The sequence below is a fragment of the Cicer arietinum genome, chromosome 6, assembly GCF_000331145.2.
Source record: "Cicer arietinum cultivar CDC Frontier isolate Library 1 chromosome 6, Cicar.CDCFrontier_v2.0, whole genome shotgun sequence".
Lineage (NCBI taxonomy): Eukaryota > Viridiplantae > Streptophyta > Magnoliopsida > Fabales > Fabaceae > Cicer > Cicer arietinum.
Window position 1 is genome coordinate 18,989,531 of NC_021165.2, and position 15,094 is coordinate 19,004,624.

General features: G+C 33.5%; 2 protein-coding genes across 2 annotated transcripts in view; both read right to left on the minus strand.

Moving 5' to 3' along the window:
- The window catches only part of LOC105851141 (disease resistance protein Roq1-like), a 4,799-nt gene extending 1,514 nt beyond the window's left edge, over positions 1-3,285 (minus strand). Inside the window, 4 exon segments of the mRNA XM_073370233.1 lie at positions 7-552; positions 641-913; positions 1,005-2,082; positions 2,268-3,285. Coding sequence (XP_073226334.1) covers positions 7-552; positions 641-913; positions 1,005-2,082; positions 2,268-2,743 — 2,373 coding nt within the window. The 5' untranslated portion in view covers positions 2,744-3,285.
- A 661-nt stretch (positions 3,286-3,946) lies between these two features.
- Positions 3,947-15,094, minus strand: part of LOC101502375 (disease resistance protein LAZ5) — a 29,085-nt gene continuing 17,937 nt past the window's right edge. Inside the window, exons 13-20 of the mRNA XM_073369452.1 lie at positions 12,117-12,247; positions 11,944-12,022; positions 11,548-11,765; positions 11,250-11,466; positions 7,222-7,691; positions 6,011-7,109; positions 5,651-5,923; positions 3,947-5,526 (exon numbers count right to left, since the gene is read on the minus strand). Of these exons, the coding sequence (XP_073225553.1) occupies positions 4,393-5,526; positions 5,651-5,923; positions 6,011-7,109; positions 7,222-7,691; positions 11,250-11,466; positions 11,548-11,765; positions 11,944-12,022; positions 12,117-12,247 (3,621 nt within the window). The 3' untranslated portion in view covers positions 3,947-4,392. The remainder of the gene's footprint in view (positions 5,527-5,650; positions 5,924-6,010; positions 7,110-7,221; positions 7,692-11,249; positions 11,467-11,547; positions 11,766-11,943; positions 12,023-12,116; positions 12,248-15,094) is intronic.

Below are 15,094 nucleotides of genomic sequence, written 5' to 3' on the forward strand. Positions count from 1 at the left end.
ATATTTATCCTGCTTGATAGCAGCAGGTGAAGGGAGCTCTGTCAAAGATTTCAACTGTTTGCAATGCTCTAAATTTAAATATTCAAGTTTGGAAAGCTCACGGAGGCTCGGCAATGTGACAAAATTGTTTCCCCTTAAGTTTAGTCTTTCTAAGCAAGGCACACATCCAAGAGCGTCAGGGATTTTTTTTAGACCGCAAAAACTAATATCAAGCTCACTCAAACAAGAGAATCTAGGCATGGAAGGCAACAAAATACTAGCCAAATCTTCAGGTGCTTTGGGATTGTTATGCGCTTTGGAACAGCCGCAAAGGTTTAAATATTTAAGAGAGGTGAGATCAAGTATTTCGTAGGGTATGCATATAAGATTTTCACATTTTTTAAGATTCAAGAAAACAAGCTCTCTTAGAAGACCAATAGATGGATCAATCAACTTAAGTTTTACGCATCCTTCAAGATTTAGCCGTTCAAGAATTGGGCAGTCTCCAAAATATGGCATCTTTAATAGATTTTCAGAGTAGCTTAGATCTAGAGTCCTCAAATTGGGCAGATTCTGTGATGTGAAAGATCAACAAAATTAGAAGCATTATTTTAATTTGTTTACAAATTTACCTTCAAAATGGGAGCAAGAGTTATAGTACCTTCCTGCCTTCCCATAGTTGTTTGATGTTGCTATCCACCAAGATCAATTCAACAAGATGGTTGGGCTGAAAACTAGATGGCAAACACAAGAAAGGATATTCATTCCATGTAACATATCTTAAATCATTAGAGAGATAATCAAGGCTTCCTGAAAATTTCACTTGATTGAGTATGAGCAATCTAAGATGATTCATTTTTGACAATGCTTCACCCATCAATATTCCCTTTTCCCTTTCAGATCCGTACAAAACTACGGCCTCAACGTTGTTTTCCTAAAGCATTGCAAAAGAGGAAGAAAAACTTACATAAGTTTCGATATATACTTATTAGCGCTTACAAAATGAAGATAAACATCTACTTTACCATATTCTCCAACACAACATTGTAGAATTGTTCGTGCAGCCACAACCTGCTCCACTTTCTTATATTTCTGCCTAGCTCTTCCAACAAAGCATGCATTTCAATCTTATTTTCATCTGAAATGCTTATGAGTGATTTCTTAATGAGAACACTTAATCCAAAATCAGCATCAAATCCGCAACACTTTAAAACATTTTTAACATAATCCTCCTCACACCCATTGAAAAAACAAGCAATATCAAGAAATACTTCTTTTTCCATTTCCTCTAGCCGGTCAAAACTTAATTGCAGCACATTCACGATACCACTTTTTGGACTTGAAATAAATCCAGGCAATGCAGTTTTCCATTCAGAGATATCTACACTAGACAAAAAAGAGCTCAATACTTTAATTGCCAGTGGTAGACCATTAGCATAACTTAGTAAGTCATGCACCAACTCTCTAGAACTACTTAAAATATGATCACGTTTGGAAAGTGTTTGACAAAATAGTTGAAGAGAGTTAGTCTGATTCAAGAGTGGAACTCTGTAAACCACACTTACACCATACACGGCAAAGATATACTCATCTCTAGATATCACGATGATTCTACTCCCTGCACCTAACCATTCATGATTAACAACTGGTTTATTGAATGGTTCAATTTGATCAACATTATCAAGAATTATGAGCGCCCGGAGACGACATAGCCTACTTTGTTTTAACTTATCTGCATCATGTAGATTGTAGATCTGAAGGTGTTCTACGCCAAGAGTTTGATGTAGAATTTGCTTATGTACACCAATAAGACCCTCTCGTTTATAAATTTTGCTTACATCATTAATAAAACAAGATGCACCAAATTGATGAGAGATTTTGTTGTATAAAACAGTAGCAAGGGTTGTCTTCCCTATTCCTCCCATACCACAAATTCCTACAACCCGAACATCATCAAAGGAGTCCAAAAGTAAACACTTTTCCAATTCTTCTGTAGGAGAATCCATCCCAACTAAATCATTTGGAACACTTGAAAGTTTGGTATTAAAATCCATAATATTAATTATCTCTTCAACAATCTTTTCAATCACCAACAATTCTGACCTGGAAGTTTAAATAAGTTAAAATTCCAGAAGCAGGAGGATCGATATATAAGGGAGATTACTTATTGAAAACATTTCCAGTTTTAATTTTTTAAAATTTTACTCATTAATAAATAAAGATCATAAAAAACTTAAAATTCAAGAGAATAAAAACACAATATTTTCACAAATAAAAGGGAGCCTTACTTATGACGCACATCCCAGCCAGATTGATTGGTGACGGTTGTGAGAGCTGCCCTCCATTGTTGAATCTTGTCATTGGGTTGGAAGCTTTGCTCATATTCAGCAAAGGCTTTACCATAACTTCCTTGTTGGTGTCTCACATCAGAAGGATCAACATCATAGTAAACAGGCACAACAAGTTTTTTGTTTAGTTGAACACAGTGAAGGATGTATTCCAATTCTCGTAAGCACCATATTGAAGAAGCATAGTTCTTAGAAAATATCACAATATAAATTTGGGAGTTTTCGATCGCGCGGAGGTGGTCAGGTGTTATGGATTGACCTTTATTGAAATAGGTGTCATCCCTGAATACAAAAATGCCTTTTCTTTGGAGAGCAGCAAAAAGATGATGAGTGAAGTTGTAGCGTGTGTCTTCACCTCTGAAACTCACAAACACATCATAAAGGTTCTTCCTTGCCGAACTCATCATAGCTTTCATTCATACTATTATTACTGCTTAATGAATATTTATATTCCAAAGTCTGCAAATTGAAGGGCTCAGATCATCTCCCCTCACACGATACTATCTCATCCGTCCAAATTAAAGTCTTCCTTCTTCCCAATGCCAGCTTCTCTCACGTTAAAGCCTTTCAAAAAAAATCAAAATTTCAAACTCACTTTTTTTTTTCCTCTTATGTTCACACTCCTTATCTCATCTTTCTCACCATCTACCTCCAACTTCATTTTCTTCTTGTCATCTCTAGCCATTTTTTCATTTTATTCTTTTTTCTTTTAGTCATCTTCCTCCTCTACAACCCAAAATACTGCATCTTACTCCTTCATTCACACCATCAAATTCACAACTCTTCTTCCTCCATTTCAACCATTAAGTAAAATTCATCTTCAAATTTTGATTTTCATTTGGTAGATGTATTTTCTCTTTTTTCTTTCAAGAAGCAATGCTTAAGAGATTTGTTCATTTGTCTTCTTACTTTTTATGGATTTGGATTTCAACCTTTTCCAAATTTATGACTTTATTTGGTTAAGAATAAATTTTAAATGAGTTTGTGTATTTTCAACAAGGGAATACATAGGGTTAATATTTTTTGTCACATAGAGTACAAAAATTATATTTTAGCCTTACTTCTTTTATTTATTTGTTTTTATAAATAAATAGATTTAAATTATATAAATAATTTAACATGTACAAATACATACTTATTTTAACATATAAAAAATATCAGTATTTAACTGTACTGTTGTTGAATAGTAAAAGTATAACCAAAAGTTAAAACCTAAAATCAATATTTTTACAACAACTTTAAAGAATGATCTCAAGTAATCTATTAGAATTCAATAAGCGGTGAATAATTAATATCTTAGGTATAAAATTATAATTTCTTTTATTATTCTAGATTCATATTAGAAGATATAATAAATTTTATTGTAATTAATTTATATAATCGTGAGGTCCGAGTTTAAACTGGAACAAAACTTAATAATGTATTTTTTATTAATTTAAATGAAAGAATATTGTTTTTTATAAATAAAAAAAATATATTAATCATAACAGTTTTACCGAAAATACATTCAACTACAGTTTTGTGGAACAGATATTTGATGATCCCAAATATAAACAGAATTAATCACTGAGAACTTGGAACAACATCACACAGAGAATCTATTAATACATGGCATCAAGTAGAGGATCCAGAATTTGCCCATAAATAAGAAATTCTATTTACTTTACAGCAGGTTGTAAAGATTCTATACTGCAGTAAGAATACAAGTTAGCAGGACCCTCCCTTTTCTCGGGAGTGCAATGAAACAAGAACTCTGCAGAAAAATAAAATCCATAATACTATATATCAAAATATTGACCTAGTTACGGCAAAATTATATTAGCCATAAAACCTACTTGAATTGTATAATTTTCAAAATACACTAGAAATTGTATCATCATTTGGCAAACATTACCACCAAAACATAGAAGAAAAATCATGACAGGCAACACAAGCTTCGTCTGAATCAGCGTCTGTTTTTCTTTTTGCAACTACATGACACTCAGGTAGATTAAAACACAGATGAAAACCATGTAACTGTTTCCCTGTGCCTCATCTTCACTTCCCAAAAAGTTGCGGTTCCAAGCTACTGAGTTTCCGGTTGTATGGTTATTAAGTTGATTAGGGGATCTTGTTTAAATACCCAACGATACCCGCAACTCTTCACCTCCACATCCAAACCTTCGGCGTCTACAATTGAAGCTTCCATTCTGATACAATCGCCGACTTCATTGCCTATACCTTTCAGAATATCAAAGAACGATTCCCGAGTGAAATAGGTTAGCCACATGTGATTTGATTGGACCATGATAAGCTTTGTATTTACAGTAATGCTAAAATGAAGCTTCAGATCACTTTTATGAAAACATAGAAGTAAGACAGGTTTCTGTCCAAATGTTGTTGGATCATGAGATGCAGCAGAAAAAACTACACAACAAACAATGCCAATGACATCATTGTCAACCATAATGAAGAATGGGTTTATGCGTATTGATCTACCAACTCTTTGATTGTCGAACCAGCTTGGTACTTCGCTTCCTGGAACAACAATTTCAATCCAACGAAAAGAGGCAGAGGATTCTTGGTTTGCTAGAACGAATTGCATCATCCATGAAAAAGTCATGTTACTGCAGCGTTCCCTCTCGCCCAATTCAGGACAGTTGAAAATATGCATCCCCGCTCTCCAATATTTGTCGTGCTTGATAGCAACAGGTGAAGGAAGTTCGGGAAAAGATTTCAACTGCTTGCAATGCTCCAAGTTCATATATACAAGTTCGGAAAGCTCCCTGAGGCTAGGTAGTGTCACAAAATTGTTTCCCGCTAAATTTAATCTTTGTAAAAAACATAGGCATCCTATAGTATCAGGGAGTTGGCTTAGACCACAAAAACTAATATCAAGTTCACGCAAACCATTTAAGCTAGCCAAGGAAGGCAACCCCGAATGGATTGGATTGTTAAATGCTTCAGAACAATAGCAAAGATTTAAATATTCAAGAGAGTTGAGACCATTTATTCTGTTGGGTATGCATGTAAGTCTTTTGCAATTTTTCAAATTCAAGAAAACAAGCTTCTTTAGAAGACTAATAGATACATCCATCTGCACAAGTGTTACACATCCTTCAAGGTTTAACCGCTCAAGATTTGGGACCTCTTCAAAATCTGGAATCTTGATTAAATTTTTGGAGTAGCTTAGATCAAGAGTCCTCAACTTGGGCAGATTCTGGAATGTGAAAGATAAAAACAAAATGGAGACATTATTTCTTTTTTCCTTAAAAATTTACCTTCAAAACTAGGTTTGTTTAGTTTCTAACAGAGGAAAAACTGTATAGAAGAATTTATTGTACCTTTTTTCCTTCCCATAGTTGTTTCATGTTGCTATTCACCAAGACCAATTCAACAAGTTGATTGGGCTCAAAACTTGATGGGAAATACATGAAAGGATATCCATCCCATGAAACATATCTTAATTGATTAGAAAGATTGCTAAGGCTTCCTAAAAATTTAACATCTTTGAGTATGAGCAATCTAAGACGACTCATATTTGACAATGCCTCAACCGTCAATATTTCTGTATCTCCTTCATTTCCATTCAAAACTATGGCTTCAACATTCTTTTCCTAAAGCATTGCAAAAAAGAAAGAAAAACCTAAATTAGTTTCAATATAAATTTAGCTTTCATAAAAATTGAAATAAAAATACTTTACCATATTCTCTGACATAACATCGTAGCAGTGTTTATGGAGCCACAACCTACTCCACTTTCTTGACTCTTCAGTTGAATTTTCATGAACAATTTTTCTACCTAGCTTTTCCAGCATACAGTGCATTTCAATCTTACTGTCTTCTGAAATGCTTATAAGTGATTTATCAACAAGAACTCTTAATCCAATATCAGGATGAAATCCACAAATGTTTAAAACATTTTTAACAAATTTTTCCTCACACCTGTTGAAAAAACAAGCAATATCAAAAAATATTTGTAATTCCATTTTCTCTAGACCATAAAAACTAAACTGCAATCCATCCATAACATCTTTGTTTGGACTTTCTCTCAATCTAGTCAATGCACTTCTCCATTCAGATATACTTCGGCCGGACAAAAATGAACCTAACACTTTAATGACAAGTGGTAGACCACCAGCATAATTTAATATGTCATATGTCAACTCCTCATAATCACTGATAATCTTATCACGTTTGAAAGCTTTTCGACAAAATAATTGAAGAGAGTTTGTGTCATTCAAGTGTGGAACTTTGTAAAGTGCGTCCACTCCATACTCTTCCAAGATATGAGCATCTCTACAAACTATAATGATTCTACTCCCTGCAGCTAACGATTTACGATTCACGGCTAGTTTCTCCAATTGTTCATTGTGATCAACATTATCAAAAATTATAAGAGCCCTCCGATGACATAGTCTAGTTTGTATCAAATTTGTTCCTACGTAAAGATTGTACATCTGATTGTGTTCTTCCCCTAGAGTTTGACGTAGGATTTGCTTTTGTGCACCAATTGGACCGTGATATCTAAAAATGTTGCTTACATCATCAATAAAACAACATGCATCAAATTGATGAGAGATTTTTCCGTATAAAACAGAAGCAAGAGTTGTCTTCCCTAATCCACCCATCCCACAAATTCCCACAACCCTAACATCATCAACGGAGTCCAAAAGTAAACATTTTTCCAAATCTTCTATAGGAGAAAACATCCCAACTAAATTATTTGGAAGATATGAAAATTTGTAACCAAATGTATCTATTATCTCTTGAACAATCAGTTCAATTGCTGCATATTGTCGCCTGAAAGGTAACGCAAATAAATTCAACTCAATTTAATTGCTGCATATTATGAGTTTAACCAATAACACCAAATCATAACATAAGCAAGATCATAAACATTGAGCAGACTTACTTATCATGTAGATCCCATCCATTGAGAAAGGCCGCTTGTGTGACAGCTAGCCTCCATCTTTGCAACATTTGTAAGTCCAGATTGATGTTTTTTTCATGTTCAGCAAAGGCTTTTTCATAATCTCCACTTTGCTTTCGGACATCAGAAGGATCAACATCATAGAAAACAGGAAGAACGCGTTTAATCGGTGGTTGACTGCAATGAAAAAGGATGTATTCCAATTCTCGCAAACACCATGTTGAGGAAGCATAGTTCTTAGAGAAAACCACAATGAAAATCTGAGAGGCTTCGATTGCGCGAAGAAGCTCAGGTGCAATGGATTCACCTTTTCTAATGTTCGTATCATCCCTGAATGCATAAATGTTTTTTCTTCGGAGGGCACCAAAGAGATGATCAATGAAATTATGGCGAGTTTCACCTCTGAAGCTCACAAACACGTCATATTTCCTTTGCAACAATGTCATCACAAATTATAATAGCAAATTTTCTTTTCTTTTTTTTTTTTTTACTCAAAGAATGGCAAATTTGTGAGGAAGATGAATGAATAGTGAAAAAACAAGTAATAATGTACAATGACTTGGGAACCAAAATAAATTCTACCATTTACTTGTGTTTTGCTTTTCTTTATTGTTTCTATTATGACTTCATTCAATAGTTGCTTCTGTTGTCACTGACTTTATTCATTTTTAATGGAACTCATAAAAAAGTTTTTAAATACTTCCAATCTGGAAATGTAAGTATTTGCATTGTTGAACGGGCAAAGTTGTTAAATTGGTAGTCAAAAATCATTTCTCTTTCTATAAATGTCTAAAGTACCTTTATTGTCTCTTAAAAATCATTCACTTTCTTTTGCATTTCTTTTTTGGAAAATTAACTGATTTTTAAATAAATATAAATGGTGGAAAATAGCTGAACGTCAAAAGTTTGCTACGCGAAATTTGCTATTGATAATATTAAGTATATATTTAACTCACCTTTCTAACAAAACTTATAATTAATTACTAATGTAAACTAATTAATTAATTTAACTAAGTAATCAAGATATTTAAAAATGAGTTACAATTAAATTTATTATACTTTTTTTTCATATTATTTTATAATACATTTGTCATATATAAGAAGGAAAAAACCAATTAGTCAAGATTAAGGAAAAATATTTATACATCGTATAAATGGATTGTATTCTTTATAGTTAAGTTTTTAGTAACCAAATACATCTATTATCTATCTATTCTATATATTTAAAAAGACTCTCATGCCACTTCATAGTAGTTCTTCTACATGTACAAACATATCTCACCTTAGCAAAAAAACTTACGTGTACGTCTTAGAGAGTTCTCTTGTATTTTTATGTTTCACTTTATTTTTTTCTACTTAGTTTTTAAATAATTTTTTACTCTTTTAATACCTCTAATCTCTAATTTTTTTAATGACTTCCTCCAACAATTTATTCTTCCCTCTTGTGTGTGTCTCAATCATTCGCCATCCTCACAAAATCATCTTCTTCTTCGAAATCGCCGACTCTACTCCAAAGATACACTGAAAGAGGTATAGGTTGGTTCGCTGCAACAAAAAATTTCCTTCTCTTTGTCCATTTCTGATTTTGCTGCAAATTCAATTATATTCTATGCAATCTTTGAAATCAATCTGGCTCATAGTGACTTAATGCTATGTATAATTTCTTATATGAAATTCTATCAATGTGACTATCATACCCAAGTTGGGATAGGACCAGCCGACAAACTTTGCTACCCATCATACCCATAGCAAAATAGTACATAGAAATTCAAGGAATTAGTGTTTTTCAATGTTATGACAAAGTATATTTATACATTAATATTTTTTCTCTCACCCTTCTAAACTCATTTCCGTCTTTAGTTGTTTTTAAGTGTCACTTTGCTTTGTGTCTCTCATATTCTTAGTTTTACTTCAATTTAGTATATGTTGAATAGCTTACAAATTGCAGTTGAAAAAGTTTGACTAAATAATTTTAAACATGTTTAAAAGATGTGTGACATTGAATTTGATAAAGTACATTAGATCATTTTAAATTTCAGAACACAAATTTGCATGTATTGTAGAAAAATTTTAAATGTTAAAGTTAATGACTTCGATCATTTTAATCATCGATCATTTAATTACTGAAAACTAATTAAATTTAATTTGTTGTTTTATAGTGTTAATTGACATCAAAATTAAAGTAATTTATTTACAATTATTTGTATTTGATGTATACTTGTAATTGTTTGACAATTAATATTTTGTAACCGAATTGTTATAAATTCTTTTTCTAAGTTTTTCGGTAAAGAAGTTACGTTCCGAAAAACTTGTCAAGTTTTCCGATAAAGAAGTTATATTCCAGCAAATTTTTTCCAAATTTTTTGATAAAGAAATTATTTTTATAAAAAATAAAATAAAATAAAATAATTTATTGTGTATTGAAATACTTCACAAGTTTTCAGGTAAACTTCTATTGTATCGGAAAACTTTTACAAGTTTTCAGGTAGTATATATTTTTAAACTTATGTACCAAAAAAACTTTTTTAAAGGTTTTTGATACACAATTTATACTCTTCTATACCGAATTTTTTTTTTTAATTTTTTCGATAAAAACCTAATTTTTTTATAAAGTTTTCTGATAAAATGGTAAAAACAAATAATCAAGAATATATTTGAAATTTTTAAAAAATTATTAGAGTATAGGTATAAATTTGAGGATATACGATAAATTTTTCAATATATAGGCAAGTTCTCCAAGGCTAATGGTCCACTAATATATTCAAGGCCGATTAGGTTAATTAAGAGGTCTTCACAAAGTCTTCTCCTTTGAGCTGACGAGTACATGGGGTGCCACGTTCCTTCTTCATACTCCATTCTCATTCTTAGTTTAGACCCGCACAACGTTCAGTTGAAAGTGATAGTTTGTGTATTTTATTAGAATAAGTTAGTGATGATATTCTGAAAAAGTAATATTTATTTTAATGTGAAATCAACCTATTAAATTTGAAATCAAGAAATTGTAGAATAAATTAAATCGACTATAGAATAGAGGACTTGACAAAATAAATATATGAATGTTAAACAAATGAATAAGAAAAAATATATTTAAAATTTAATAGTATAGTTTAAAACTAAGATTGAAATAACAATATATAAATGTACATTCAATAGTATAAACATATTCAGAAGAAAGTTTAAAATTTGTTTCAATACATATGTATATATGAACATATTCTTGGATGTTAATCAGAGGTATGTATATGAATGAATAATAGTATGACGTAAAAAAAAAAACAATTTAAGAATTTAGTTATTTTTTATGAGTAAGACATAACATAAAGAGAAATGATTATGTGGATTTAATGTTATCTATCTGACAAAACATGTAAAAATAAATAATAGATTCAAGAAAAAATAGAAAGATTCATATTCAAGAAAAAATAGAAAGATGATTCTAAGAGATGTTACATAAAAATATAAAGAAGTTGACTGAATTAATATTATATGACATACAAAAGAATGAGTTGTCAACAAAAACTCAAACTGGGAGTCTCTTTTAATAAAATACATATATAGATTTTGGTCGTTTAGAAAAACTACTGTGACTCGCTTCCCATAGTTTACTATTAAGAGTATAGATTTAATTTATGCATATTATCAATGTAAAAGTAGAATGTTAGCATGAATCATATATATTTTTTTTACTGAATAAGTAGAATGTTAGCATTAATCAATCATATATATATATATATATATGAAGAAACAATATATGACCATACTATATTATAAGTAAAACACATAATAGTCAGATATATTGGGTATAAACATAAAATAAGAGTAGCGTCGAGTGCCGCCACCACCACCCTAGTAACTAAATAAAACATTTTTTCACTAAAACTAAATAAAACATAAGGTGAGTATAGAATGTGAAATGTATCACCCTTTGTGAAACCCCATTTCTTAAGCCAACTAAAAATTAGTGGGACAAAATGTCTCTACCCTACAACCAATTTAATTTCTACTCAAGATTTACTCTTTTTCTTCTTCTTCTTCTTCCTCTTCATCTCCTCACCTACAGATTTAATATTCTTTTTCTTCTCCCCTCCTACAGATTTAACATTATCGCCATAAGTTTTTTGACATGCTAAAATGACAGAACAAACCTCGGCATCGTCTTTTGGAATTTTCTTTAGTATAAAGTCAGCAGATCTGTGATCTCCTGATGCCAAAAGTGCTTGATACATCCTACATTGATACAAATAATCAATAGGTAAAAGTAAAATATTATTTGAAAATGAAAATGCTATCAAGGTTACAAAAACTCACCTCAAGTAACTTAATACATTATAAGGAAATCCAGCAATCTCATATTCTCTCCAAATCAAACGAGCATTATTCAAATCTCCTGCATTGGCACAAGCGCTTAGAAGAAAATCGAGACACTGCCGTGAAGGAACAAGCCCAAGCTCATCCTTGATTGCCCAAAGCAAGTCCAGTCCAAACTGCAAATGTGCGGACTCGGATCCCGCAATTAGAGAATACACCTATAGTTGATATCAATAATAAGTTTGCCAGTGAGAACAAACATCATGATGAACGGAGGCGTAGTCTAGATTTAGCAGTTTCAAACTCATATACAAACAGTAATAATAATCCAACATATTAATTCCTATAATAGAAAAAGTCTTGTACTAATTAAGGCTGGAGGGAACTAGAACTTACTGCATCGAAAAGAACTTCCATTACTGTTTCATCACTTTCGAACTGATCCTTGAGTTGCTTGAACAGGTCAACAGTAGAGCTGACCCGGATACAATGAAATATGAACATGAGTAAATAGCATAATACAATTCCAATACAAATAAATTCAACATAGGAGGAAATAAAAATCAAACCTTAAGTGATTGTTCTGAACACAGTACTGGATAACTCTGAAGCAACCGTCAACCCAGTAGTCTAGATCACTAAACTCTTCGAGCAGATGAAGCAACCCCTCCAACTCTCCACTTAAATGACGTAACTCATCCTAAGAGTGTCCGGTGACAAGTAATCAGGATGAAAGTGAAAGATATACAAATTAGTAATAACACAAAACCTTACTGTTGAATAAGAGAAAATGAGAGAATATGGTAAAATCATGTGTCTGAACTACACAACGGAGTCTGTTTTATATAGGCTCAAGGCAATAAATACAAAAATAAATATGGGAGATATTATCCCTATTTACATGATATGTAATAAATATAAATATATTTTCAACACTCCCCCTCAAGCTGGAGCATATAAATCATATGCACCAAGCTTGTTGCACATATAACTGATTTTAGGCTCAAGGCAATAAATACAAAAATAAATATGGGAGATATTATCCCTATTTACATGATATGTAATAAATATAAATATATTTTCAACACTCCCCCTCAAGCTGGAGCATATAAATCATATGCACCAAGCTTGTTGCACATATAACTGATTTGAGGACCTCTCAGGGACTTAGTGAATACATCTGCCAATTGATCATTGGAATTAACAAAACTAGTGGTGATGTCGCCTGATTCGATCTTCTCCCTTACAAAGTGACAATCTATCTCAATATGCTTGGTCCTCTCATGAAAAACTGGATTAGAGGCAATGTGCAATGCTGCTTGATTATCACATATTAATGTCATTTGTGTTGCCTCTTCAAATTGAAGCTCTTTGAGTAACTGTTTCAACCAAATGAGCTCACAAGTCACTAATGCCATAGCCCTGTATTCAGCTTCAGCGCTAGATCTTGCAACTACACTTTGTTTCTTACTCTTCCAAGATATTAAGTTTCCTCCAACAAGTACACAATACCCAGAAGTGGATCGCCTATCAATGGGTGAGCCTGCCCAATCGGCATCTGAATAACCAACTATCTGAGTATGTCCTCTGTTTTCATAAATTAGACCTTTTCCTGGAGCACCTTTAATGTATTTCAAGATTCGTATCACAGCATCCCAGTGTTCTTGACAAGGAGAATTTAAGAATTGACTTACCACACTGACTGCAAAAGAAATGTCTGGACGGGTGACTGTGAGGTAGTTTAATTTACCAACCAATCTTCTGTATCTCCCTGAATCTAAAAATGGCTCCCCATGATTAGGTAGAAGTTTGACGTTTGGATCCATAGGAGTGTCAACCGGTTTGGCATTCAACAAACCTGTCTCTTCAAGAATATCCATAGCATATTTTCTTTGTGAAATTACTAAGCCGTCCTTAGATTGGGCTACCTCAATACCCAAGAAGTAGCGGAGCTTGCCAAGATCTTTAGTTTGAAACTGATGAGATAAATGTTGTTTCAATTGGAGTATGCCCTGTTGATCACTACCAGTTATGACAATATCATCTACATAGACAATCAAGTAAATGCACCCTTGGGTTGAGTGACGATAAAAAAGAGAATGATCAGCTTCACTTCGAATCATGCCAAATTGTTGCACTACTGTGCTAAATCTACCAAACCAAGCTCGAGGAGACTGTTTAAGACCATAGAGAGACCTCTGAAGTCGACAAACCATGGTAGAGGACTCCCCCTGAGCAACAAACCCAGGTGGTTGCTCCATATACACTTCTTCTTCAAGGTCACCATGCAAAAAAGCATTTTTAATGTCAAGTTGATGTAGAGACCAATGTCTGATGGCTGCAATAGAGAGGAGTAGTCTAACAGAGGCCATCTTAGCCACAGGGGAGAAAGTATCACTGTAATCGAGGCCAAAAACTTGAGTGTACCCTTTTGCTACCAAACGAGCTTTAAAACGATCAATCTTACCATCAGGACCAACTTTCACCGTATAAAGCCAACGACATCCTACTAAAGACTTTCCCGACGGTAAAGGAACCAATTCCCATGTACCACTACTCTGAAGTGCACACATCTCGTCAATCATTGCTTGTCTCCACTCTGGGTGAGATAAAGCTTCACCTGGAGATTTAGGAATAGAAACAGAAGACAGGGAAGACAAACAAGTATAATGCAAAGGAGAAAGACGATGGTAACTCAAGCCAATGTAATGAGGGGATGGGTTACGAGTAGGACGTATACCTTTACGAATAGCAATAGGAATATCAAGGGTCGGATCCGATAAAGAAGGAGGTGGCGGTGAAGGAGCGTCTGGAGTGACCTCGGTATCAAGAACAGGTGTAGGGACATGTACAACCGATGGTGGTTGACGACGACGATATGTCTGAAGAGGTTGTACAGTTGGAGGATCAACAAGAGGAGTCTCAAGTGGGACAGTGGGAGGGGCCACAGGAGGTGTCTCAGGTGGGGCATACGTAATAGGCTCTAATGGTAAAAGAGAAGGTGAAATAGACTTTGGTAGGTCCAGAGGAATAGTTGCAGACAAAGGATCAGGAAGCGACTCATAGTATGTAACAGACTCAAAAAATGTGACATCAGCCGATATGAGATATCGTCGAAGAGTAGGAGAATAACAACGATAACCTTTTTGGGACCGATGATAACCCAGAAAGACACATTTTAATGATCGAGCTGAAAGTTTGTCAAGACCAGGAGTGAGATTGTGGACAAAACATGTAGATCCGAAGACCCGAGGAGGAAGTGAGTGAAGAGGGGTACCAGGAAAGAGGATCGAGTGAGGGACTTTGTTATCAAGAGCAGACGAAGGCATGCGATTTATAAGATAGCACGCCGTTAGAACAGCATCGCCCCAAAAGCGAGATGGTACATTACCATGAAGAAGGAGAGTACGAGTGGTTTCAATAAGGTGCCGATTTTTGCGTTCGGCTACCCCATTTTGTTGAGGTGTATGAGCACAAGATGTTTGATGAAGAATGCCGTTAGAGGTCATAAAATTTTGAAATTGATGGGACAAATATTCACGGGCAT